At 38.9% G+C, this 25,859-nt stretch overlaps 1 protein-coding gene across 3 annotated transcripts in view; it reads left to right on the top strand.

Annotated features, from left to right (window-relative positions):
• Window positions 1–25,859, top strand: part of MYO3A (myosin IIIA) — a 113,574-nt gene that overhangs the window by 9,813 nt on the left and 77,902 nt on the right. For all 3 annotated transcript variants that reach the window (XM_075705211.1, XM_075705210.1, XM_075705209.1), the window contains exons 3-4: window positions 13,642–13,746; window positions 14,541–14,640. In XM_075705211.1, the coding sequence (XP_075561326.1) occupies window positions 13,642–13,746; window positions 14,541–14,640 (205 nt within the window). The remainder of the gene's footprint in view (window positions 1–13,641; window positions 13,747–14,540; window positions 14,641–25,859) is intronic.

The following is a 25,859-nucleotide window of genomic DNA, read 5'->3' as shown; positions in this document are numbered from 1 at the left end:
TTGGCAGCTATGTCTGCTAATTTAAAATTTGCCTGAAGTGATTCAAATTTGTTACTCAAACTTTTGATCTTTTAAATTTAACATCAAGAGGAAAAATGTTAAATGTACAAATATCTAAATTATCTTTTTAAATCCTTGGGACACTTCTATTTGTGTTGCTTTTTTCAGAAAGAATGAAACCATTAAACCCAGTAAATAGAAGCTCTCAGGAGTTTGAATTAAACTAGGGCACAGAAAATTGCCATGCTTCAGTTCATCTGGTCCTCTTTTCGCAAGCATAGACAAAGTACAAACCCATGGTGTGGGTTCCATTTAATCTGAGTGAGGACGCTGTAGCCCCATAAGGAAAAAAGGAATAAAATGCCAGTATACCAAACTGCCAGCCTGCTGTACCAGGGTAATGGCAGTCCGTTGCTACTAGATTACTCCTAGTGGCTTGCCTGGCCTGGGAAAGCTTGCACATCTAGCCAAAATGCTTGTAACAGAGTAAGAACTGTGAGAGAACCCATCTGACACAGACTGTTACTGTGTGATAAGCACAGGGTAGCACACCAGTGTAGTTCCTACTCAATTACCAATTATAAGGGCAGCTGCAATTGTCTGGTGAGTCACTTACATATACTGGGTATATAACAAGCTGAGATCCCCTGGTATAAGTCCTTTCTGGTTTTGTGCAGATCCTTTAGAAGAATTACCATTCTTGAATTTACCCAGAGATGGAGAGCCCAGCACGATGCATAGCGTATCAGTTACTCACTCCTTTCCAATCCTAAAAGTGAGCCTTCATAGCAGGGAGCTTACATCAAAGCTTTAAGCCAAATAGAACAAATGGATTTGGAAATAGAGATCCAAGGGGATAATAGAAGTCAGTTGTGATCTCAAGCAGCTGCAAGCATTTGTCAGCATTGCAGCACAGGAGAGTTATTAAGGAGGATTTGAAGGAGGATAGCAGTGCAGTTTTCTGTTTGTTTTGGCTGCTCCTTCAAAGCAGAAACGAAAACATGTTATGCCTACAGTTAGCCAGTGATGGATGCCAGCCCTGTAAGTTGATCATTGCTGCCTAAGGAAAGGTATTAGGACTGCTACGGCTCCTGACAGTAAAAGCAACTAGCTCATATCTCATGTGATTGAGAAGGGGCAGCCAGTGTGAGGGTTCAAGGGAAGAGTGGCATGGTCAGAGGTGGAAGAACTCACCACGGCCAAGAGAAGAAGGTGTTGCAGTAACTGCTGGGTAAAATGAAGAATGCTGAACAACACATCTGCACTGCTGCATCTGGCCCGGAGTGAGTCTGCTGTGCTGTTGCACTGTTGTATCTGGTGTTTGGAGAGAGAAGTTTAGCAAATCAGATGCTTCCAGATGTTTGTAAATGCTAACTGTGGTCACAGGGACAACCCTAGAATTCATGAAATATGTATAAATTTTCCTCACAGATTCATAAATGAACAGTGACAGCACAATTTACATGTATGTCAGATAGAGGGAAAATGAGTATAATTAATGCCCAAATCTTGTGTGGCTAATAGTTTTGGATCCTTCACTGACCTACTATCCATGGAAGAGTTTCTGATCTTTTTCAACATCGCATGTAATTCTAATATATGGGGTAATTCACTGAATTGTGTCCTTTTTTTCCTTTTTTTTTTTAATAAGAAGAAATCCTCTGCTCTGTTATATAATGTTTTATCTGTGAAGTATAGTCATGCATCTAAAGAAGTATCAGTCTGAGCAGATTCAATTGCTTTGGGGAAGGGAGATTTTTTTTCAGCTGGGGAGTTGAGATACTAACAGTGTAATTCTAGGTTGCAGTGTGGTTTACTACAAAAAAGGAGCAACCACTGTCCAAAGTAAGATCTAGGTATTGCTATTTTTAAAAAATTGAGGCTAAAATAGCCAGAAGCATAATATGAACTTCTAGGATCAGGACAACCATAACAATGTATTATGAAATTCAGATCCCTTTCCTACCTCCACACACACAAAGGCAGGCAGAGATCTATCATCCGAATGTTTCTGCTGCTGTTGTGTGGCTTAATATGGGTGAGGCTTCAGGTGTTTGAGAGCTGGGAGACTGAGTGATGTAAAACGTGAAGAGAGACAAGAAACTGTAAAAAAACCCCAAAACAACCAAAAAACAAACCATCAAATGCCCCCCCCCCCCAATCACCACAAACAACCAAGAGATACTTCAACTTTTACACTCGTCTCAAATTTTGCAGTAAGTGATAATATATTTACTTCAGACTCAATTTTGATTTTATGAGCTCTGTATGGGGACTGATAAGTTCTGTGTGCTAGGTAAATAGATCAATATTTTTGAAAATCTGTTTCTCTCTAGATAATCTTCCTTGACTGGGGATGCAATGCCTTTTCCTCAGTCCCACATCGCGGTCTAAAAGGGCAAGGAGTCCTGTAACATATATGGGGCAGGGCGCAGGTATGGTTCTTGCAGTGAGAATGTGCTGTCAGCTCTGCATGGGCAACACAAGACTCTTCACAAGAGACTGTTCCTTTTCTGCATCCAGGCATAGACTGCCGCTTCAGTGTGCTGTTTGTCCCAAAGCAGGCTGGGCACAGAAAAGAAGAGCTCAGAGCAAGGTGGGTAGTTCTGTCCTTGTCTCTTGCTGAGCTTTCCAGTGCCATGTAAGAGTGCTGATGGCTGGCAGTAAAGCATTTTTCTCTCCATTAGCTTGATCTTTTTCCTTTCTCAGCTAATGGCATTGTCACTCTTCACAGCACCTCTCACAGTGTGTGGAAGAGGAAGAGAGGAGCTGCTGTCAGTGTTGCAAAGCAGCTAATGCTTGTTCTTGATGTCGAAAGACGTTTGGCTGAAAAAATATGCAGCCTCAGAGCCTGCAGGAAGGCTCAGAGCCTGGGGAGACACTGATCATGCAATCTCCTTTTGGGACGTTGTGTGGTGGGACTGACTTAGACTAGTGTATCTGAAGTTCAGCAGGCAATTTCATGTCATTGAAGCTGTTGGGACTTCCATTGTTGAACTCTATTGGAATGAAGATTTTGTCTCAAAAATAATGCCATTGTAAGGAATGGGTAGGAGTATGGAAACTGGAGTACTTATTGCTGTGATAGTTTTGGCAAGAGTGGAAAAATCCAAATTCAGTGACATGCATTTTTCTGCAAGGCCTCTGAGTAACAAGCGCTGGCAGGAGTGAATCCCGCAGGAATCTGTGGGAATGCCTAGAAGCAGGACCCAACGGTCTCATTTTGGCTTTCAAAGAGATGAGCCTACCTGAGATAAGCTAGAGACATCGCTATATTGGTTACTTCTCTTTTACATGAAATAGAGGACCTTGTGGTATGTACAGATGAATAATTTCTTTAGGATTTTTCCTTTGGCATGTTTGCAGTATGCTTTTATTAGATACAGCAGTTACTATATGTAGATAGGTTTCCATCTAAGGGAATAAAGGCAAGTGCATGAAGTTTAAAAAAAGCTTTGGATGGAAGTTGTTCTGTATAATGGAATATATAATAAGAGTTATAATATGAAAGCAGATATGCACCTCTTTTGATATGGGAGATTTACTATAAAACAATAATCTTTCAGGAAATTAGCATAGTGGAAAATAACTAGTCCATTTGGGTTTTATGGGGGTTGGGGGGAAGGGGGTTGTCATTTGTCTAAATATTATCAGGTATTTCCAAATGACATATATAGAAGAAAAATTAAACAATGGAAAATTGCTTTTTCATATTTCTCAACATGGGTCATTTTTCAGTAATGTCTTTGCTTATAATTGCTCCATTCAGACCAACACTGAATATTTTGATCTACTCCATGTCTGAATCAGCCTTGATTTCTCCATTTCTAATGTGTCCCCTCTTTGCTTCCCAATTAGAGCAATTTTTCACTCTTGAATTATATCCTATTTTCTCAAGATCAAAGATGTGTGGCTACAACTATCATTTGATGCTTCAAAGTTTTAGTAAATACTCGTAATTTCTCTGCGTAATGAGTATTTCATATTACATTGTGGTTTGCACAGCCTGCATCTTTTAAACAACTGGTGAGCATATGTTATGGCCCACCTTGCTGGAGAATACTGCACATACAAAAAGCTGGTTCTGAGTAACCTCTAACAGTTTTTGCCACCATGAAGTAAAGCAAAAGCCCAGAAAAAAACCCCTGAGTTTTAGCATTCCACTATGTAATTAAATAGCATGTGAATACTATGCCTCTCACATCCTAATATTTAACATCACATTGCTTTCTGTGCATTTTATTTTTGATCACATCTTTACCAAAGATTTGAGGTTATTTAAAAAAAACACACAACACCAAAAACAAACCCCGCATTTGTGTAGCGCTTGGTTAAATCCCAGATTACCAAACCTCCTTTAGCTTTAGTGGGGGATGGCATCAATCATTGTAAGAATGCTTGGGCTAAGGTTTGTCTCCTTTTGCCTCAGACACCTGAGGGTTAAATGCTTAAATTCAAGTGTGATAGACAATGTAATTTTGCCATGTTTGTTCTCAGTTTACATATTGGGTCCCTTTATAAAGAGAGTGACTGGAGCAAACGGGCTTGTCTGTAGGGAGAGAGGTCTCCTTGTCCTTGTTCGTTGTTGGGCAGAGCGAGCTGGAGGCTGCAGACTATGGGAGAAGAGTACTATAGCAAGGAGCCAGGACGTGCGGAAAGCAGCCAGCCAGCTGTCAGCAGTGACAGAAAGAAAAGCTTCCTGGGCTCCACAAAGGATGTCAGCGTTGTAGTTCAGAAAGCTGCTGACTTTGCTGAAAACAAAGCCTGGAAGCGAGGAACTGCCTTGCAAAGACACAGTGAGCAGGGAGAGATTAGTTTACGGAGCACCTGAATTTCAATTCTGTCTGATCTAGTCTTTCCAAGTGAATCATTCCAGTAGTTTATTTAAAGAAGAAAAAAGAAAAAAAAAAAAAGAGTCTTTTGAGTTTAGCATCCTTTTGGTTCTTACAAAATTCTCTTTAAGAATGTCTCTGAATGTCCTTCAGGATGTTCTTGTGGCGTTAGGGTCCCATGACACTTACAGAGTCACTGCAGCTCCTTTTGGAGTCACCAGAGAGAGGCAGGCGACTCCTAGAGCGGTTAAGCTGACCTGTCCTGCACACTCCTGCAAGGAGAGTAATTACCTTTTGGCTGAGTGTGTTTCAGCTTCACTCCTTTTGTAAAAGGAGCCTTTAGACAAGCCCCATTGTTTGGATCTGTGCTTCCCCATCCATGCTTTCAAACTCAATAGGGAAGATTTCTATTGCAGTAATTGAAATTACAGTGAATTATGCTAAATTATTGTCTTCATGTAGGAACACAGACATAAAATGAATTATGTGTGGTGTGGACATGGTAGTACTTGGAACTGCTGTCTGAACCCTGAATCATATGGAAATGATGCTACAAAAGAGGAAGGTGCTTTGAAATGTTTCTTAGTTGGTGAAGAGTGAATAAAAGCAACCTGGTTCCAAGCAGACAATAAAAGCTGTGAAGTGCTCACTGTTAACCACAGGCTGCCCTATTTGCTTACGAGATTCTGTGTGTTTTCCAGAGCCTCAGCTAAGTTTGCAGCAGTCAGTAGCAATACTTCTGTTGACATTACTGATCCCAAGCTTAGGCCCTGCTTTTTCTCCCTAGCCAAGTGAATGGTTTTGCACTCTAAATGTTATTTTTACCTTGTGTGTAACAAAATGAAGAATTGCACTAAGTTTTCTGTATCAAAATGTTCTGTCTTGGTAAGCTGCCTCTTGCATTTGCTCAGAAAGTCCTGGGCTCTTTACTGACCAGTGCCTTTCAGTTTGGTAGTTAGGTTAGCTCTGATTTTGCAAATGATCCTTCCATTTATTTGATTTAAAAAAAATTACACCTGTGTTATGCTGTTGCCAGGCTGTGAAGCTATAGCTGAAGCTCCTTCAGAACTTCTGTTGTAAATATATTACCTGGTGATTCCGATCTCAGCTGCTTTACACAACTCTATTCCAAATCATAGCTCAATACCGCTTCAGCTGTATACTCTTTTGGGGAGGAGATGTGGACAGTTGATACATTAATTTCTTCATTAGCAACTTCATGGGGATGTAAACGTATTATATCATAACGTAAAGAATGTGAATTACAGGATGGTGCAATATGAAATTTGCATCAGGAAGAGCTACCAGGGGAATTTTGCTGGGCTGTGCTCAGTAAACCTTTTGTACAGCACTGTCATCTACTTGCTTTTTTCATTCTGTTAGAGACAAAACAATATTACTAATGCTTTAGAATGCAAAAAGTTCTCCTTTGAGGGGATTACTTCTTTTTCTTCTTGTGTATGTAAAGCCTGGTGGCTTCATTCAATTATGATGTGTTTGAAAGAAGAAATTCAGAAAAATACAATATTGGCATAGATGTGGCTTTTCCATTTTGGCCATGGTGTGAGGTAGAGATATCTGTGACCTGACCGAGAAGGAGAAGAGGCTGTGAAGGCCAGCATTGCATAAGATGGAATAGGCAAACTTTTCGTCTGGCTGGCTGTCTTATCAGTGCATGCACATGACAAAGAAGATAGGAAGTTAAAAGCCAAACTGAAAGTGAAGAAATTAGAAGCAACAAACAAACACCGTGAGGCTGTGGCTAACAAAGCCCTGGAGGTGCTAGACGATGTAAGAGAGCAAAATTATAAATACTACATGGTTTGTGATCACTGAAGCTGTATAACTCAGGAAAGATGTCTGTTTCAGTCATACATTTCATTCACACTAAATTGAAAGCAATCAACTTTACCTAAAAGCATAGAGCATTGCTATGGTTTCTTCTTCTTCTTCTTCTAACCATTGCTATGGTTATCGGTTATCTTGTACTGTTGTTAGGAAAAATAGGAGCCACAGTGCACATCTTTCTAGTGAAATGAAAACTACGCTGCACAGACAGGAGCTGCGTATTGAACCATTTGGCCCCTTGAAGAAACTGATTTACTTCCCTGTAAGTCTTCACAAGGACCTTCAGTATTTCTGGTAGGTGTTAGGTGCTGTCAGTGGAATGTACTCTTTGGCGGTAGTAGTTGTGAAGACATGTCACACCGTAGGCAGAGAATAGGAGTTAATCTGGTCACAGCTGACCCTGTGTGACAGCCAGGATTGTGAGATGGACAGTCCATCAAGTTCTGTCTTGGGGACAGAAGACAAAGAAAGTGACTCTGGAAATGGCTGTAATCAGGTTGGTTCTGTTCTAATAGAGATGATCTCTTTTGAAAAGTTGAAGATGGAAAGATGTTAAACACACAATGGCAAATGAGCTGATGCAGAGAAAAGATAAAAGCACAGTAAGAGACAAGTAAGAATGCATCAGGGTTTGCTTCTTTTAATATTTCAGAATGCCTTCAAATAGGAGAAACAAAAGTGCACAGCGGTACAGGCATTTAAAGATAAGCTCAGAGAGGAGAGTGGTAAAGACAAGATTATGTTCCTCGGACAAGAAAAATGAGATACAAGAATGTTTAATAGATGTCTTTACAAAGTGAGGAAAAATAATGACCTAGGGAAATACAGACCAGTCTGTTTAACTTTGATATCCACAATCACAATAATTCCAGAACAAATTAATAGAAACCACTGTAGAAATACCCAGAACCCACTAACGTGATAGGTGGTCGACTTGGATTGGGCCAGAACAAATCATATTAATAAAATCTCTTCTTTTAACAGGATAACTGATGTAGCAAGGGGAAAGAAATAGATGAGATGGGTCTTTTGTAAGGATTTGGTATGGTCCCATGTGACATTCTTGTGAGGAAAATGGGGAAATACAGAAATTTCACATAAACAATAAAACAGGTAACCTCTTTTTCATAAAACCAGACTCAGTAGTTCACTTTTGGGCTGGGAGAATCTCAAGTGGGCATCTGCTTTTGGTCTGTTTCTGTTCATTAAGAACTTGGGTGATGAAACAAAGTCCACATAAAAAGTTGGGAGTGGACACCTAGTTTAATTACAGGCACATTGGAGAATAGCATCAGATTCACAGTTGTGAATACTGGAGGGATTTGTTTGAATCACAGGAAAAAAAATCACTAGACACGTGCAAAGTTGTGCATATGTGATGTGCTACCCAGTCATTTATGTCTGTGCAGCCTGCAAAGATAGGGAAGGTAGTAATTGTAGTTGCCCCGCTGTTCGCATCCAAGCTACTGAAATAAGATGGAAGCACCTTGACAACTGCAGGGTGCAAGCAAATGTTACCTGACAGCTTAGTACAGATGCATAAATCAGGAGCAGTTGGATCATTAAAGGCTATAATAGCCCTAACAAACCTGCAACTGATACTTTTCTTAAAAGCAAAGCTGATGCTGAATCCTTATTCAGTGGGCATCAGAATCAAGAAGAGCTGAACAGAGAGAAATCTATCAGCGGGGCCAGATGACGAGTGAGTAAGACCTGTAAAGAACACCTGCATGACTGTGATGTGATGGCAATTTTAACTGACATTTCATGTGTTAGGATCGTGGTATTTTATAAATCTATTGCTGAAGATAGCTTAGCATACTAATAGCTCAATTACAGTAGCACAGGGTTGTGGCAGATGGGTGGGTGGAGGACTGTATGTCATCCCAGTGTGAGTCTGCCTTTTGAGTGTCAGAAAATCACAAGGGAGGAGCCCTTCGCTACCGCTGTAGAAGAGTCATAAGCACCTCTTCTGATACAGCTACGTATGGCCATCAGAGCTACCGCACTTTCAGGCAGGTTTTCACATGGATCAAGCCTTCTATCAAATTATTCTTTCCCTTGGTCTGAGTGTGCAAAATTTCCTTAGTCCTTTCCCCTTGATTCTGCTATCTAAATATCCAAACTAGGGACTGAATATTTTAAAATCCAAATACTATGAATCATAGAAAATTATAGCTTGTAAGGGACCTTTGGAGGTTATTGGGTCCAGCCCCCTGCTCAAAGATGACTAACTTCAATGTTACAGGTTTCTACAGGGTCTTTTCCATTCAAGTTTTGGATATCTCCAAGGATGGAGGTAAGAGACTTGCTGGGTAATCTGTTCCAGTGCTTAACTACTCTTGATGGGAAAATTTTTCCTTTATGTCCCGTAGGAGTCTACTGCCTTGCAGTTGGGGATTGTTGCTTTTCATCCTTTGCTGTGTGCCTCTGGGAAGTGTTAGTCTCCGTCTTCTCCACCCCTTTTTAGGTAGCCCAAAGGGTTCAGTTTACCCCCCTTTTAGTTGCTTGTGCTTGCAGGTAATATTTGCATTCTATCAATGGAGGCACTGAAAATACAGCCGGTAAAGAAAATACCTGTAAATCACAAGGGAACAATAGAAGAAGTGACTAACAGTAAATGGATGAAAATTGCTCGTGTACAAAGTTATCAAGATGACATTTCTAAATAACATCCTTGTGGGAGGATCGCTAATATCTTCCCTTACTGTGTCTCATAGGCTGGATGGTTATAAGAGTCTCTCTCTTTAAATTAAATTTATTCAAAGCTTAAAAGAGGATTTCTATCCTTCATTGGGAAAATGCAGCCTTTGGAGACTTCCTAAAAACAGTTCAGACTGAAGGGCTTTGCTTTTTCATGATTCATGCATTACACATACCAGAGTATGTGGTATCTGAGAACCAAACTGAGTCCATTCAGTTTACATCTTCTACTCCTTGAGCTGCCAAACCTGAGCTAACAGACACCACCACCACTTCTCCCATACCCAATTTTCCTCCTGGGATTACTAGTTGCTTAAAATAGGGTATTATAAAACTGATACAAACCACAAGAAATGTGTTGGTGTGTGCAAGAGAGAATGTATGCGTGTGTGTGTGTGTCTTGGGGAGTGTGGGAGAGAGAAATAGAATTCTTACTCTCTCCCAGAAGAGCCCGTGTCTCATGACTGGTTGAAGGACATTTGCATTTGGTGAGTTACTTTGACCTTTAGGGTCGGAAGCAGCCCTGTGGCACAGCTCAGCTAGACACACAGCTTGTACTGTATGTCTGTGTCCCAAGTTCTCCATGTGTTTCTCGTTTTCTGCTTATAGTGCTCTTCATCAAGGTATTCTGAGGAGATTTTTCTAAATGATGTGGAGTAATAACAACAGACTGATTAGCTATTTGGCCATGTGAGTTCACAATGCTTGCAATGAAATAATACCTACCAGCACCTCTCTTCTGTAGATGCTTCACTGGAAACTAGAAAGATCTTTTTAAAAATTTATCTCTGTTGCCTTCATGATTTCCTGTCATCCAAGCATTACAGTTAGCTTAACTCAAACTCAGTAACTTTGGTAAGAGGTTACACACTTTTTTTTACTGTGGACAGCATGCTACTGAGAAGCACCCTAGATCATAATTATAAGCTGCAATATTTAACAACACCTCAGGAAACTTCCAGTCCAACATTACTGCTAAATAATGTTTATCCCATAATCTCTCACTGATGGACTGTATGAGTTAAGGAAACGTGATTTTTTTTTTTTTTTAAATGGTTTAGCATTTTTTTCCCCTTTAAGTTTTTATGTCGTGAACCAGATTCTGGTTACATCCCCAAAGATAATTTATCTCCCTGTCTGGTCAGATTCCCAAGGAAGCATGGTCCAGCACTGCATCGGGCAGGAGTATCGTAGTTTTCTGTAGCTTCTTCTTTTGAGAGGGAAGAGAAGAGCCTGACTCATTATTAGAGGGACTTTCTGAGGTGTTTACGATAAGCTTGCATTGAAAACACATGCAATTTGATAGCCTGAGTCAGGAGAAAGAATCACTGTTTGAACTTTAATGATGTGCATGGTTATAGGGACATGTGGCAGCTTCACCTGCAAAAAATAGATAGTAGAAATAGGAAATGAGACGGGGTGCAACATTTTACCCATGAGGACTTGTTTAGCCTGTAGAAAAATAGAACAAGGTTAATACTAACCTGTGTCATCATTGTCGTCATCGTTCCCCTCCTCCCTCCCCATGCAGCTCAGAGTACACACATACAGTGTCTGCCATAATCTCCTTTTCTAATTGTAGTTGTATTCCAGTAATCCGTTTCTTCCTTATAGCTGCTTGCATTCCAATACCTAGCCTTTTTTCCCCTCTTCCTCCTATGCTGGTGGCCTCAGAAAAATACAAATTGCCTGATGTAAGTGAAAGTACAACTCTTTGAGACAGAAGTAGCAAAAGAAAAGTTGCCCTGGGTGTGCAAGAACCTGTGTCTATGAGATCCTCAGATGAACTCTGCCTAAGCAGCTGCCCTGCCTTGGGAGTTGGTGGAGGATTTTCATGGTGGTGTGGGTGATTTCTGGGTTTTTTTTCTCCAAGACCTGCTCAGCTGACCTTTTACATACCCAGGTTCAGTTTTGGTTTGGTCTTAAATAACCACAGTTTTAGTAGCTTTTATTTTACCTGATATTTTAGATAAGTTTTATCTTATAATACAGATATTTATCTCATAATCGGGATTTATATCTTATGAGAGGGGTAGAAAAATTAGTTAAAGCGACATGTTTAAGAAAGTAAAAATTAACATTGCTGACCCGGGCAAATAAATTCAGTCTTAGCTTTACTGCTTAAGCATTGAAGAAGGTGATTCCTGACGTATAGTTTCTTCCTTCTCCCACCTACAAAAAGAATCTATTCCTTTTTGTGTTAGTTTTCTTTACCTTGATCAGAAAGACTAACAGATATCCAGCTCTGTAAAGAAAACAGAAGATCCATCTATAAGAAGGAAAATTTTAATACTAGATAATGAAGAAGAATAGTTTGAAGAATATCATATGTGTAATTTATTTCACAATTGGTTTGTCACTTGTCAGACAGTTTCAGTGCCCTGAAATGCAAGTGCATTAAATTAACCAGAATTGTCATCATCCATTCAGTTTGATTAAACATGTCGGTGATGTGGCAAAGTTAAAACAATATAGACCTTGGAAAGATAAAGTAACTGTAAAAAAAAAAAAAAAAAAGTAACTATAAAAGGCCAATGGCGAAGGCAGACCAGCATGGCTAAAGACAGGAAATTAAATCCTGCTTGGGAATCTGACCCTGATCCAGCAAAGCGCTTAATCTCATCATTTAAGCATGTGAGTTCTTCCCTCTCTAAGCATGCATATTGTGCCACTGAAGTAAGGGTGAGATAAGTGAGTTCCAAGATTGTTGCCATAGAGCTCAGCATCTACCAGACCAGAGCCTTCATTGACCTGATGGGGGAACACATCGTGCAACAAGACTTATGTATTGAATGGTATTTGTGTAGGCGTTCATGTGGTGCAAGTTCAATGCAACCCAGGGGTTCTAAAGGTCATCAGAAAATTATTGTTATGTTTGGGTACAAAGGGCTATAAAATGTTTCATACTGTAAGGTGCAAGTCTTTTTGTACTTGCAGCACAGAAAAAATGTAGAGGTATAGAAGAACAGATTAAAAAAATAATTTACAGAAGTATCTGATGTCTGGAGTTCTGCAGTTAAAAGGTTTTATTGATAAATTATGCCCTCGATTTGAATAGACTTCAAAATCTGTAGTCAAAAGGAATTACTGTTTTGTGCTACACTGGTAAAATGTCTTATGTGGGTATTTATTTTCATGTGAAAAGCTACTGGATGATACAGTATAAAACTTGCAATTTGTTTCACTGTTTTATTGGAAGCAGCTACTCCTTTACAAAGGCAATGGCTCTTCAATCAATGAGTATTGTCAGGTGCATTACAGATAGTTTAAGGGCTAAAGTACCAATTTCATCTTCGTGGGTATGTAACTACTACAGAGGTAGTCACTAAAGTTACGCTGTTGTTTCTTCCTGCAGAAAAATTTTAAGTAACAAAAATGAACATATGAAATATTGCAGGTCTAAACTAATCTGCTGGTAATGTGCGCTCACTAATCTTTTTCGAGAGCAAGGCCCAACCTCTGCTTCCCATGTATACGGGACAGGACAGGGGTTTGCCAGAGTCTAACTGGACCTTAGACCTTAGACCAGAAAGGATTGATCAGAGTAGATTGTGGCCCTGCGTCTCGAACAAGAAGCTGACAGGGTTGACACTACAAGGGCTATAATTAGTCTTACACCCATGGGCCACCTTGTTTCAGTGGGGGATGAGACCTTTGTTTCCACAGTGCTTTCATCATCTTCCATGATGCCCATCCCTTGTGTTTAACATCCCTTTACACTAGGAATTAAGTGCTGCTTGGCAAAAAGGGCAGCTTTCCCCTTTCCCCTTGGAAGATTTTCTTGTTGGGGGAATTTCTCTGCCATTTGTCTTCTGATGCCTTAAATCCATTTTATGTTGTATGTAGCTTTTGTACCTGAGAATTGATGCTGTAATAATCTGCATTGCTGGTGAGTTGCACATGATGAATATAAGAAGCAATTAGTGTGCCCCACAGAACGTGCCTTCACAGCAATTTTATTGCACTATAAGCTACTTCTGTTTCAGTGAAAAGCAATCATGTATATAGGAAAGGAAAGAGATAGACTGCTGCACTTGTGTTTGGGCAAGAAGAACTAAATGCAGAAAGTAGTGAAAAAAATTGGCAAAAGTTGCTGTGCCTGTTGCTTGTATAAATGGTAGACATAAGGACAAATTTGTGGTTTGCCAGTTTAATAGGAGCTCATTTGGCTACAAATACGAAAACTACTGAAAACTAAAACCAGGTGGCTACTCCAACACTTCTTAATTCCTTTTTATATTCCCCTAATGTTTTGCAGCTGTGCAATGGTGGATCTGTGACTGATCTTGTAAAAGGATTTCTGAAGAGAGGCGAAAGGATGAATGAACTTATAATTGCTTACATTTTACATGAAGCTCTGATGGTAAGATAAGCTCTCAGTGAAAGGACAGTCAATATTCAGCTCATATTTTTTTCTTTGAATGACGATCATGTCCCCACTAACACGACACGCTATCTTATATTATAGCAGTGTTTAATGAAATCAAGGTAATGTGTAATTCAGACGGTTCTTTTTGAACAAGGAAGGTGAAGAGCAATTCATCTGTTTGTTTCATTATTAAGATAATGAAAATTGATTTCTGAGCATTGATTCCTTTCCTTAGTAAATACAGTTCTGCATCAAAATCACTTTTCTTCTGAGAAAAAGCAGAAATATACCCAAAATACCGTTCAACTTCTTATGTCTGGATCCAGAATATTTTTATAGCTTTGCTATAAATACATAGTGAATTCAAACACTGCTACAAGAATTTTTTTTTTTGCTAATCAGGATCAAGTGTCTTTATTTTTCATTTTCTTTTAACCAGAATTTGACTTTCTGCACTGGAATTTAGGCCTTAGCAGTTTTCTTTGAGTTTATACTCTGAAGGTATAATATATAATGTAGATTTATAGTGCTTTTTTTTCTGCACTATAAAATCTTAAGATAAAATCTTAAAATTTCTATTTGACATAAAGTGGGGGAATTAAAAAATATTTATTCGTCATGGTGTGCCAAGTGTTTTTCCAGTAAGAATGACATCTCTGTGGTTTTGGATTAAAAAAACCCATGTGTTAAGTTTTTTCATACTTTTCTGCTCCCTTTTTGTTTCTGCAAATGTAATACAGAGAACAGAGCTGTTAGTAAAATGTTCATGTTTACATCTCGCTTTCCAGGGACTTCAGCATTTACATGAAAACAAAACTATCCACCGTGATATTAAGGGAAATAATATCCTTTTGACCACTGAAGGAGGAGTCAAGCTTGTGGATTTTGGTATGTTATGTTTACTAATATGTACAACCACTGTCGTACATCTGAAGTATGGAAAATAAAATAAACAAACCAGAAAAGATTAATTATATTAAATTTTATTAAGTTTTTGAGTTCTTCATTAAAGATCACTTGGATAACCAAAGTTACTTTTTAACTTGATAGAAATAGGTGTTTTTACGACTTTGGGTTTTCCAGTCATTTTGCTAATGCTCTTTAGATAGCATGGCTAACGAATAGAAGTTCTAATGTGATGGTAGTAAGTGCCAAATGATTCGGGGCAGACACAGTAAGTGAAGTGGCAAAGCAAGTTAATAGGGTTCAAAATAAGGTTGGTGTTTAGTTCCTTCAGGACTGCGTGCTGGTTTAGTGAAATTAGGAGCTGATAAGCAAAAGCTTCATGTTGTATATGAGAGGACTTAGAACTTACTAGATATTGTGAAGAATGGGAGAGCTCCACCTCAGTCGCATACACTTCCTTAGTTTGATTTGAAACAAAACAAGAGATAGTACCTGAAGGCAGTAGAGGGGGAGATACTATATAGGTAATCCCCACTTTCCAAAGTCTGGGAAGACTAAAATATTACTTTTGGCAAGTCTAAACCTAAGACTTGGCATTAAATGAAAAGGGTCTGTTCAAGTCTGTTAGGTCTAAGTGATTCTTGAATGCTGTCATTTGATTTTACCACCAGAAGGCAAAAGCAGAGACACAGGTAAGTGGATGCAACATGTTATTTATCAGCCGTACCACAGTGATTTGTCTTAAAAGTGTATTGACTGTTGTTTTATATAACAGGGGTATAAAAATTTGCAGTGCTTATTATTATGAACTGTTCCCTGGTAGCACACCGTCTTCTTTCTAATGTTTAAATTCAATTTATTGGTCACTACTTTACAGCATAGCAGCCAACTGTAAATATCATGATTCTATTCAGCAGGTGGAAAATCTTCATTTTTCCTTTACCCTCCTATTTTGTTAATGAAATTTATTCAATTGATACATAACAGTTGTTTAAAGTAATCATGGGATTTTAACTCCCATTAGCATAGTGTCTTCCTGCCAGTAGAATGTAGTTATGCAACTCTCATTACTTCACACCCAAAACCCCCACAACTACTCGGGTTACTAATTCTTCTGAAAATTCATGTATTTATGTTCGTTATTTTATTTGTTAGATAAAATCTTCCATTGAAAAGCCTTCGGACTTCCTAAATTATCTGCCATACACTTAATAGTATTTTCTGATAGTCTGGAAGTTTAATGTGAGGCAAAATCAATATTTTTGCCCACAGGTTTTTAATGTGTTGTGGATACTAATTTTTTTTTAAGGTGCGAAAGGCAATTAGAGCCGTGGAGGATCAATGCTTCTGAAAATTAATTCACTTATGCACATGTCAAAACGTACAAGCTGTAGGGATGAGGACCTGAATTCTTTATTCCACAGTTACTACAATCTACTGCTAATGCTGTAATTGAAAAAGAATCTTAAAATCTTGTGGGGAAAATTGTGATGCCAAAGCACAGATGAGAACGTGCAAGAACCAAACATACATACACACATTTTTATGTGGGTTGAAGAGGGACCTGTAATAATACCTACAGTCCTTCCTCTCAAAGAAATATAGGAACTACACCTTAACTTAGGAATAGATAGAAATTTTCTCTTCCTTTTTTGTTTTTTTTCCCTTTTTTCCCCCAAACCCAATCTGAAGCCAATAATGAGTTTTTTCAAATGGGAAAAATTGATTCATATTCACAACATCATCATGGAAGACATACCATTCACCCTTCAGGGAGATGTTTAAGGTGTTCAGCTGGGATTTGGGAGATTTGTGTCTTCTGCTTAAGAGGATTTAAACCCACATTAATCAGATTCCAAGAGTATTTTTTAGCCAGGAATGTGAGTTGATCAAAATCTCTCATGTTGACACTGCTACAGACTGTTGTACATGAACATTTATTGGATCAGGGACTGAAACTCAGCCATCTTTTTACTATATAAGCCCGCGAATCTGCAAGCTGTGGAATGAGACAGACACGCAGGCACAATCTCTTTTTCTCCCAGTAAATACTCAGTGGAAGCAAAATTATTGGTTTAGGTTAAACTGATTATTACATGGGGCCAAGTAAACACATGAAACCAACCCAGATAGTCACACAGCCCTTTCTAGCATGCATGCAGCTTTTCCATTGTGGAGAGGAGAGCAGAGACAGTGGATCAAGGGCTCCTTCAACCACCGAACACACTTGACAAAGTGAGCCCTTCCTAAGATAATTTTGTCTGCGCCATTCTCCTGCATGCTGCTTGATGATGAGATGTTTCTGAAAAACCCTTTCCTCTCCTCCCCTGATATTCTTTATGGTGGTTTTCATTGAAACAGGTGCATAAAACCTGTGTCTGAAAGATCGACCTGTGAACTGCCTTATGGAGCACAATACTAGAAAAGGACCCATTCTCAGTCTATATGTGTTGTGTGGTCATATAACTTGAACTTGTGTCTTTTTTCTTTTTTTTTTTTAAGTACAGTTAGGAACTTTTTAAGAGTCATAAGTGAAAAAACAGTTAATGTTCAGTGAATTAAATCGCCCTTGAGAATGGCTTTTCTTTCCTTTGTTCTTTTTGTACTCTGAACTTGGTGTATAGTGTACCACCACTGTGAGTCCTTTCTTGCACAGTGGTACTGACTTTCCAGAAGCTTCATTTTGTGACACAATTTATACACATTGCCTTATGGTTGTTGTGTCTTAGGCATTTATGTATGCTGTGACCATGATTTCTGAACACTGCACAGTCTGTAATAGATGACCTTCATAACACTCTTATGAGGAAGTAAATTACTATAATTCCCCATTAACTGCTGGGAATCTGAAACTTTGAGAGACTGAGTTGCTTGAGGTGACACAGAAAGTCTGTGGAAAAGCACTCCCAAAATCCAGGCGACCAGTCTGAACAGTTTGCCTTTCGTAGAGGTATTGATAGTTAAAGATATGAGAAAGACTTTGAAAGAATACCATGGCAGTGCCTCACCCAGATTGCTTTGAAGAGTGAAATTTTTGCTTTCCCTTAAAATTCTGCTGTAACATCACTTAATCACCCTGGTAATATTTTTGTATCTAAGAAACACCCAATCCCAGTTGATAGATTAATGATCAGATCAAGTAAATGAGGTTATAACATCTCCACACCAACGCTTCTGGAGCTCAATTGCTTATTAAGGAGCTGCCAGACAGAAGTTTTAGTTTAAACTGTCCAAGCCACAAGAAGTTTGAAATACTGTTACCAGGGAAGCATCCTCTCTCCTCACATCCATCCAGTATGATAATTTAGATCAGGAGAGATAAACAAAATCATTCTTTTTTACTACAGATAATGAGAAGCAGCCAAGGGGATCTACTCTAAGCACATCCCGTGATCACAGATTCAGTCCCTGAATTCATTAAGTTCTAGATACATTACAAAGTCCATATTTTCCTTGTAAGAGAAGATTGACTGAATGCAGTTTCGCTACCTGAACATTTGTGGGAATTAGCTGTTAAGCTGTTCTGGTGGAAAACCTTTGGGGAGGGATGTTACGCCTGAGAATCTCAGCAATTATGCTCCAAGCAAGGAGCATCCTCTACCGCATCAATACAAATAATAAACAGCTGCACTATATTCAAGTGTAGCTGCTATGTTTTCAGTATAGCATAGAGATTTTATAGAAAAATATATATTTACATTAAAGTAAATGCCCTGCAGCACTTCAAAGCATGACAGCTATATAATATATTGTATAAAAAGAGTTGGAGGCAAGCAAGGTGTGAACAAAATTCCCTTTTTATAAATATTCTTAATTATATTCACAGTTGCTTATTAGTGTTCTGGGAAGGAAATCTTTTATATCTGTTTCTCAGATTTCTGGTTGTATGCAGTGGATTGATGTTAAAGAGCCAGATTTCAAAAGAAATTTTAGACACTAAAGTTGCAGAGAAGCACCTAATAAAATTTTCAAAATCTTCTAGCATGTAAATCCAAATTGATTTAATACTAGATACCTTTTGAAAGTCTTGTGACAAATTTATCTGCAGTTTTTACTGCCTAAATATCTTTTGGTGTGTGACCTTGTTTCATCACTTAAAAAACTGGCCTGAAGTCACTTGCACACGTAGCACACCTCGTCTGTAATAAAAATTCATATATTCATCTGCATCTTACAATATGTAACCAATGTCATAGGGACCTGGGTGTATAACATCTGCTTATGCTAACAAATACTTGCTTCTTTGAATAGTCCCTCTCAATTCAATTTCTTTTCTTGAAATCAGGATTCTGCACAGGGCCTTTCCTGTATTAAATAATGGTACCCTAAGACACAATACCCATTTGGAAATTCTGAGTTGTCAAATAATGTGCTGTTCCAAAATGGGAGGAAAGAAACTTAGCTGTATTATTATTGTTATTATTTTAACTTTGGTCTGGAAAAGTCCAAGTAACATTTCATTTTGAAAGATTTGACGTGTTTCTGAAATCACTGCCATTGCATTGAGTCTGAGAGCTTGAAAGCCAGAGGTTTTCATGTTTGTATGTTATTGAAAGAAGAGGATCCTAGAGGACACAACTCCCTGTCAGCAAACCAGTCAGGTTGCTGACGTGTGGAGAGTCATGGAGGAAAGAACCATTTTTCCGCTAAAAGTTTTGAAACATCTACAGTCATGTGGCAAGTGATTCTCTTAGCTTAAAAGAGGAGAGTGTAAAGCTGATGGAAAATTCCTCTTCAGCTATGTTTTTGAGGGTTGACCTTGTAGGCTGATAGTCTTGAACAAGAGCACAGGTAGCTCATACTTCTCTGGAACTGCTGAAGCCTGCTGTCACAGACTAGAAATATCTCAGGACGAGCAGCTCTTGCCTTGGAAATGTCCATAAAAAATGTAAGTATAAATTGTACTCCACCACTTAGGCAAACGCATAGTTTTCCAGCAGCACTGTTCCTTGCTGAAGGCCATGTCCTTCTATGCATCAAATGAGAACATACTTTCATACCACGTGTAATTAGACTGTTGACATTATTACCATGAAAAGTCATTGGGAAGGAAAAAAAAAAAAAGTCAGACATCTAGATAGATATTAGAAATATTCACATTCCCATAATGAAAATAAAATGTTGGAGCACTCATTAAATCTTTGGAATTCAAGCCTATTTCTAACTACAAGAGATCCCATGATTCCCCCCAGTTTGCCTAGTACTGTCACTGTGGGAAAGGGGATATTGAAAGGATTGGCACTGTCCATTTTCAGTTTCTTCTTCGGCATTTCATTAATGGTATCTAAAACTCCCCATCATTAGAGTCTCTGGATAAGCAATACATAGGAAAGATCTAAGTTTTTTTATAGGTAAAGCAGGTTCCAGTGGAAGATATGGAAAGAAGGTAATGCAATCTCACTGCTGCTGGCAGATGGTGGAAAACTACAAGCTGTTCTGCATGCAGTTAATAGAATAATGACTTCAAGTGTTCCTTTAGTACTGTGGATAAAGAGATTGCATAATTAAAACATGTATTGCAACATTAATGGAATATATGGTGAAGGTAAGGTGATTTTTGTGCTTCAAACATGCTTAGTTTGCATTTTTCTGCTTTTGTTTCAAATGTTAGAAGTGTTGGATTTAAAAGTTGCATGTGAATATTGTCTTTGCATTCCAAATGCTGTTTCAGATATCATACTTTGCATGTCGCTAGCACAGTTTTATCGTGGATGTATAGTAGCCTGACTCAACTAGAGATTTAACCTGAGTATGACTCATTGTGGAAAAAAACAGATTGGGGGAAGGAATATTGTATTGCTTTATTTAGACATACTGAAAACTGACATTACTTGTTTAATATTTGAACTATTTCTTCCATTTAGTTTGGAAACTGCAAGTAGACAGAGGTCAGCTTTTGTGTTTGGAATGTAATAGGGTTATTATTTTGGGGAGAATGATCATTCTTCTTTTAAAGAAGAAGTCATCCGAAGTTAAAAGCCAAGGAAATCTTAATGCTGGCATTTCTGCATGGCCGCCTTATTATTCAAAATTGCAATTTGGTGAAACAAGCCAATTGTGAGACACTCTTTTTGGTAGTGTATTTTTATATGAACTCTGTTTTTACTTTAAAATACATACATAATTTTATTTAGGTAATACTAAATGAACATATTAAGTTCGTTTCATAATTCAGTTGAGTTCATAAATTAAATTCCTTGGAGTATTTTCCCCTAGAAAGAATGTGTAGTAATTCTGCCAATGTTCTGTGTTGTGACTCAATAGTGGTGTGCTACTTCTTCCTTACAAATCATGGAATGTTAGTAATGCTTTACCACTATTAGTGATTGGTAACAATTGATCAATATTAATTTAGACTGCGTAGGTATTTTTGTTATGTTTTATTGAATGATATTCTTGCCTATGCCGATACAGAAATACAGACCAAAATATTTAAAATTCTGTGACTGTAGTAAACGGGTTGAGTTTTTGAAGTGTAGATGAGCCAGCAGCTGTTCTCATGACAAAGTGAGAGTAGTAAAATCAGTTACACTGGACAGTATGTCCAAAATAATAGGGACAATCTCAAAGTAATTAATGAGTCCATCTTAATAGTTCCATGTGCTTAATTGCTCACCTCTCCTGGTTTTCTGATGCACGAAGGAGCTTTCTGCTGGTCTTGTGGGGAAGGCATCTGAAATCTTGGGTCAGAAGTTGGGAAGGGAACCACAGCACTGAGCTTCACCCTTTCATCATGACACCTTACCAACACTAGTGTTCCCTTGCTGTGACACAGTGCTATGGCCTCTCCCTGCCATGAATAGGCTTAATAGATGCAGTTTGCTGACTGATCGCAGATCAGTCTAGCAAGCCTAGCGTGGCACATGGCATTGCAGAGGGAGAGAAGGCTCAGAGCACTGTGCTGCAAATGCATGCAATACAGGTCGGGCTGCAATGGATTGTGTGTCTAGAGCCACCTTGTGCTCAGTGAATAGGTTGAGAAGTCAGTTGTGAGTGATCCAAGTTTGAGTATTTGGGCATTTTGGGGAAGGACATTTTAATCTCTGTCCCTTTTAATATTTATCATGGTTCCCAGCCTCACGTGTCCTGCTGACATTGAAGAGGAGCTCAGCATGACCTTGAGTTTTTTTCCAAAATTTTGTAGATTACTTAATCTGGAGTAGTCAGAATATCCTATTGCGTCTCTTTCTTCTTGCCCTGCATTAGCTATAAATGCTGTCTGAATCATTCAGCAACAATGAAATAATTAATTAAAATAATTTAATTTGAAAGTATTCAAAAATAAAATCATTTTCTTTCTGCCCTTAGCTTACTTCAAGCAATGAATCATAGCAAGACTTGTATTTGCCTTAGTCATTCTAGCATGCATCCATAATAAAGCTGTCTGCCTCACTGATTCAGATCAAAACCAGACTGTTATTGTGTTGTCATTTCTGCATACCATATAGCATGACATTCACATGTTGCTTCTAAAAAGCATTTATTAGGGGACTATGGCAGAAGCCAATAAAAGACTTTGAAGAAAGCTTTCTTCATAAGCAGCTTGTCAAACTGCTTTGAACCCAATCAAAGTAATAATTCCAAATTTTTCAAACCAGGGTTAGCAGGAATAAGATGGATTGCATTGACTTGAGCTGTGGAGCATTTTCATTGTTGAATGTTTAATTCTTTGTTGAAGGCTTAGTCCTTAAAACTTATTTTATGGGCCATGTGTGAATGAAAACCTTTGTGCTGTCCAGTAACAACAAAAAGAAATCATGTGGCCAAATGCTGTATCCAGGATAAGCTGTTCACTTGGTCTTTCAAATATTTTCTTCTACTAAGTCACATAAAGATGTCACTGATGGCTTAAACATTAAAGAAGCTTGACACAGAAAGCTGGTATCATATGCCAGAGACACATGAAGCAAGAAAACAGCCCTATCTGGCCAGCAAAGACTTCCTTTTGGTTTTCTCATGGGTCACAAAATAGTCATCTCTTGAGGTTATTAGAAACCCTGTGGTCTCACCTGTGTATACTAAAACCATTCATTTTTACCTGGAAGTTGAACCCAATGACTCATTTGTACTGAAGTATTCCAGTCCTTAGGTATTTTAAATATTCTGTCCCGTCAGCATAAATGTTGCCAGTAACCCAGATAATCTTAACAGGAAAGCCATGTCATAGAACAAGGAGAAAAATCGCCAGGATTTTCCCAGTGATACAGGGGAAAAAAGTCCTTTTTGGGTCTCAAAAGTGGCAGTCAGTTGAAATCTAATATGTAAGGAAGGCAGCATCTAAGGAGGAGGACTTTCCTCACCAGCCTACTGCACCAGATTGTGTATAGCTGCACAAATCCCTGAGGCTCCAGAGAAGACTAGTTCCCCTATCTAAATACATCTGGCCAATTGTGCGTCAGGAAAACAAATGTTCCCGTGCATTCCTTTCAGGAAACCGGCTGAAGCCCTGAAGCATGAGATTTGATTAGAATCATTGGCCTCATGCCGCACTGAACTGTCGAGCATGTGGAGGGCAGCCCGTGGTTGCCTGCTCTACTGGGGGCCATGGAGAAAGGGTACAGTCAGAATCGTAGACTAAGGGAAGCTAGAGTATGCTGCCACACCATCCTGCCCAATCTCCTGTAATATGAAAGTTTTTAAATTTGTTAAAGAGAGAAGCTGTGTTAAAAATGTTTTTGTTTAAAAAAGATTATATATCTCACAGATGAAGTGAACATCCTGCTTTTTTAGGTTGCTCTTTGCTGTTTTATTATCGGTATGTACCTTGTAGTGATTCTGTATCTGATTTAGGATTTTCATTTTGTTCCTTATATACCTAAAAATGCCTTTTCTTTGTCTTTAATCCTCATGGTGACTTTATTGTGAAAGCCACTGGACTTTGATTCCTTTAGTTTTCCATTTCTATCACCTCAATTGTTTATTTTACAGTATAGATTCACTGGTTTTTGTCCCCCTTTTACTCCGTGCCTCTTAGTTTTATATTAAACACAACAGGTTTTTCATCTCCCAGGCAGTTCCTATACATGGTCTTCTGGATGCTAAGTTTTTTATATTTCTGGAATTGTAAAGGGCCATTTGGTTAGCTTTTGAATATGCCCTATTTCAGTTAAAGATTGGCATCTGCAGTGTGTGTTTTCCTAAGTGTTTGGGAAACTCTAGTTTTCCAGTGGCCATTGTCTTAGAAGTCTGTTTCATCATTACAATACTATGTGTGTTAAGACAATACATAAAAACAGGGGATGTGGTGACAAAGGACATAGAAAAGACTGAGGCAGTCAATGTCTTCTTTGCTACGGTGTTTACTTGTAAGACTGGCCTTTAGGAATCCCAGGTCCCTGAGACCGGTGGAGAAGTCTGGAGAAAGGAAAATTTACCCTCAGTAGAGGAAGATCAGGTTAGGGAGCATTTCAACGAAGTGGACATACACACGTCCGTGAGACCTGATGGGATGGACCCAGGAGTGCTGAGGGAGTGCAAGTCCACTCTTGATAATCTTCAAAAGGTCTTGGAGATCAGGGGAGTTTCCTGAGGACTGCAAGAAAGCTACTGTCACTCCTATCTTCCAGAAGGGCGAGAAGGAGGATTTGGTGAACTACCGGCTGGTCAGCCCCACTTTGAACCCTGGGAAGGTGATGGAGCAAATAATCCTGGAAATCATTTCCAAACATACGAAGGACAAGAAGGTGATTTGGAGTAGGCAGCATGGATTTATGAAAAGGAAATCATGCTTTATTGTAACAACATAACACCTTTCAACATGAAATGCTGCTGAAATGGTCATTTTTTGGCTCCTTAGTTCCACTTTGTTTCTTATTTATTTCTATCACATTGGTCAGAACCCGATTTTAGTTCTAGGTTTAACTTGAGCACTCATCACTGCACAGAAGTTCTCAGGCATGCTTTTCTGTCAACAGCTCAGCCAAGGAAATGATACTGCCTCTGCTCTTTCCATTTAAAAGTCTGATTTTGAGGTCAATTGATAGTCTATGAGGAATTCTGAATACCAACATTGTTTCAAAAAGGTTCTGAAACATCACTTGTGAAGTCATCAAACCAGCCACTTGTGTCCTTGTGGCCCGTTAGTAACATTTTCTGTTAAATATCTTTATGTTTTCTGTCCATGCTAAGTAATTAAACCTGGGAGAAGCTTTCTGATCTCCCTTTACAGTCTTGGTGGGGATGCCACCATACTTGCAATATGGTTGCATGTGGTTACGCAGCTGGTGTGTTGTGACATTTGCCATTTGGACTATCAGAATTACTTTGTTTTAATCTTGTTCTTTCCCTGTTGTCTTTTGTCATTATGGAGTATGAAGGAATTATAGGTTTGTTTTTTTTTTTAACATTTTCTATGCATTTCAGCTGATCTGTCTGAAATTGTCCTGTCTGGATGTGTACCATTACACAGATACAACCTGAAAGAAGGAATCAAAGAAATGAGACAGTGTCAAAGATAGCACCAATTGCAGAGCAGTTGAGTTATGACACCACCATTGTTGCATGGGGAGTAGCTACTTCTCTGTCTGCATCTTGACAAGAATGGGAGTTTCTTCTCAAAGTGAAACTTAGGGTGCTAAAGGAAAACCTTCAACTGTTAGGACCTGTTGCCTCCAGATCTAGTGAAAAGGTGGAGTTGAGTGATTTGTGAGGGACTGCCTTCACGCCATTGGGCAGAGAGACAAGGAAGGAGAGGGCACTTTTTGCAGCAAACAGCATGGAACAGGAATGCCAAAACATCTGCCAGCAGGCTTAAGGGGAATGCAGTGTAAGATGCTGCTGCTATTTTACATCTGTTTCTCTAGGCGATTAAAAAAACGTTAGGAAATAATTCAAAGCATTGCAGCCTGTTTAGATCTGCAAGGTTAACAGTGTGAGCAGTTTTTGGTCCAGAGACTGGCTTAAGGAATGATTGAGTTGCAGGTTCTTAATCAAAAAAAAGTCACAAAGAGGATTCTTTGGTGGGGAAGTGGACACTGAAGGCACAAATGAAGAAGAGTTATGGAAGAGGTAGCCAGAGGCAGTGTGATAGTTAGAGTGTAAGCCCTTTGGTGTAAGGTTTGTGTTTTTATGTATGAATACAGTGGCTAGCGTGTTGGGAATGCAGTCTCCCTGCTGCATGCCAAATATGAATTTAGTAGAATTTGCTGGGGCTCGCCATTCCCCCATTAGCATTAACAAGTAAAATGTGCATACTTCTGTCA

Source organism: Pelecanus crispus, chromosome 2 (genome assembly GCF_030463565.1).
Source record: "Pelecanus crispus isolate bPelCri1 chromosome 2, bPelCri1.pri, whole genome shotgun sequence".
Taxonomy (NCBI): Eukaryota; Metazoa; Chordata; class Aves; order Pelecaniformes; family Pelecanidae; genus Pelecanus; species Pelecanus crispus.
The sequence above is the reverse complement of the archived record's forward strand: the minus strand, read 5'-3'. Positions and strand labels throughout refer to the sequence as shown.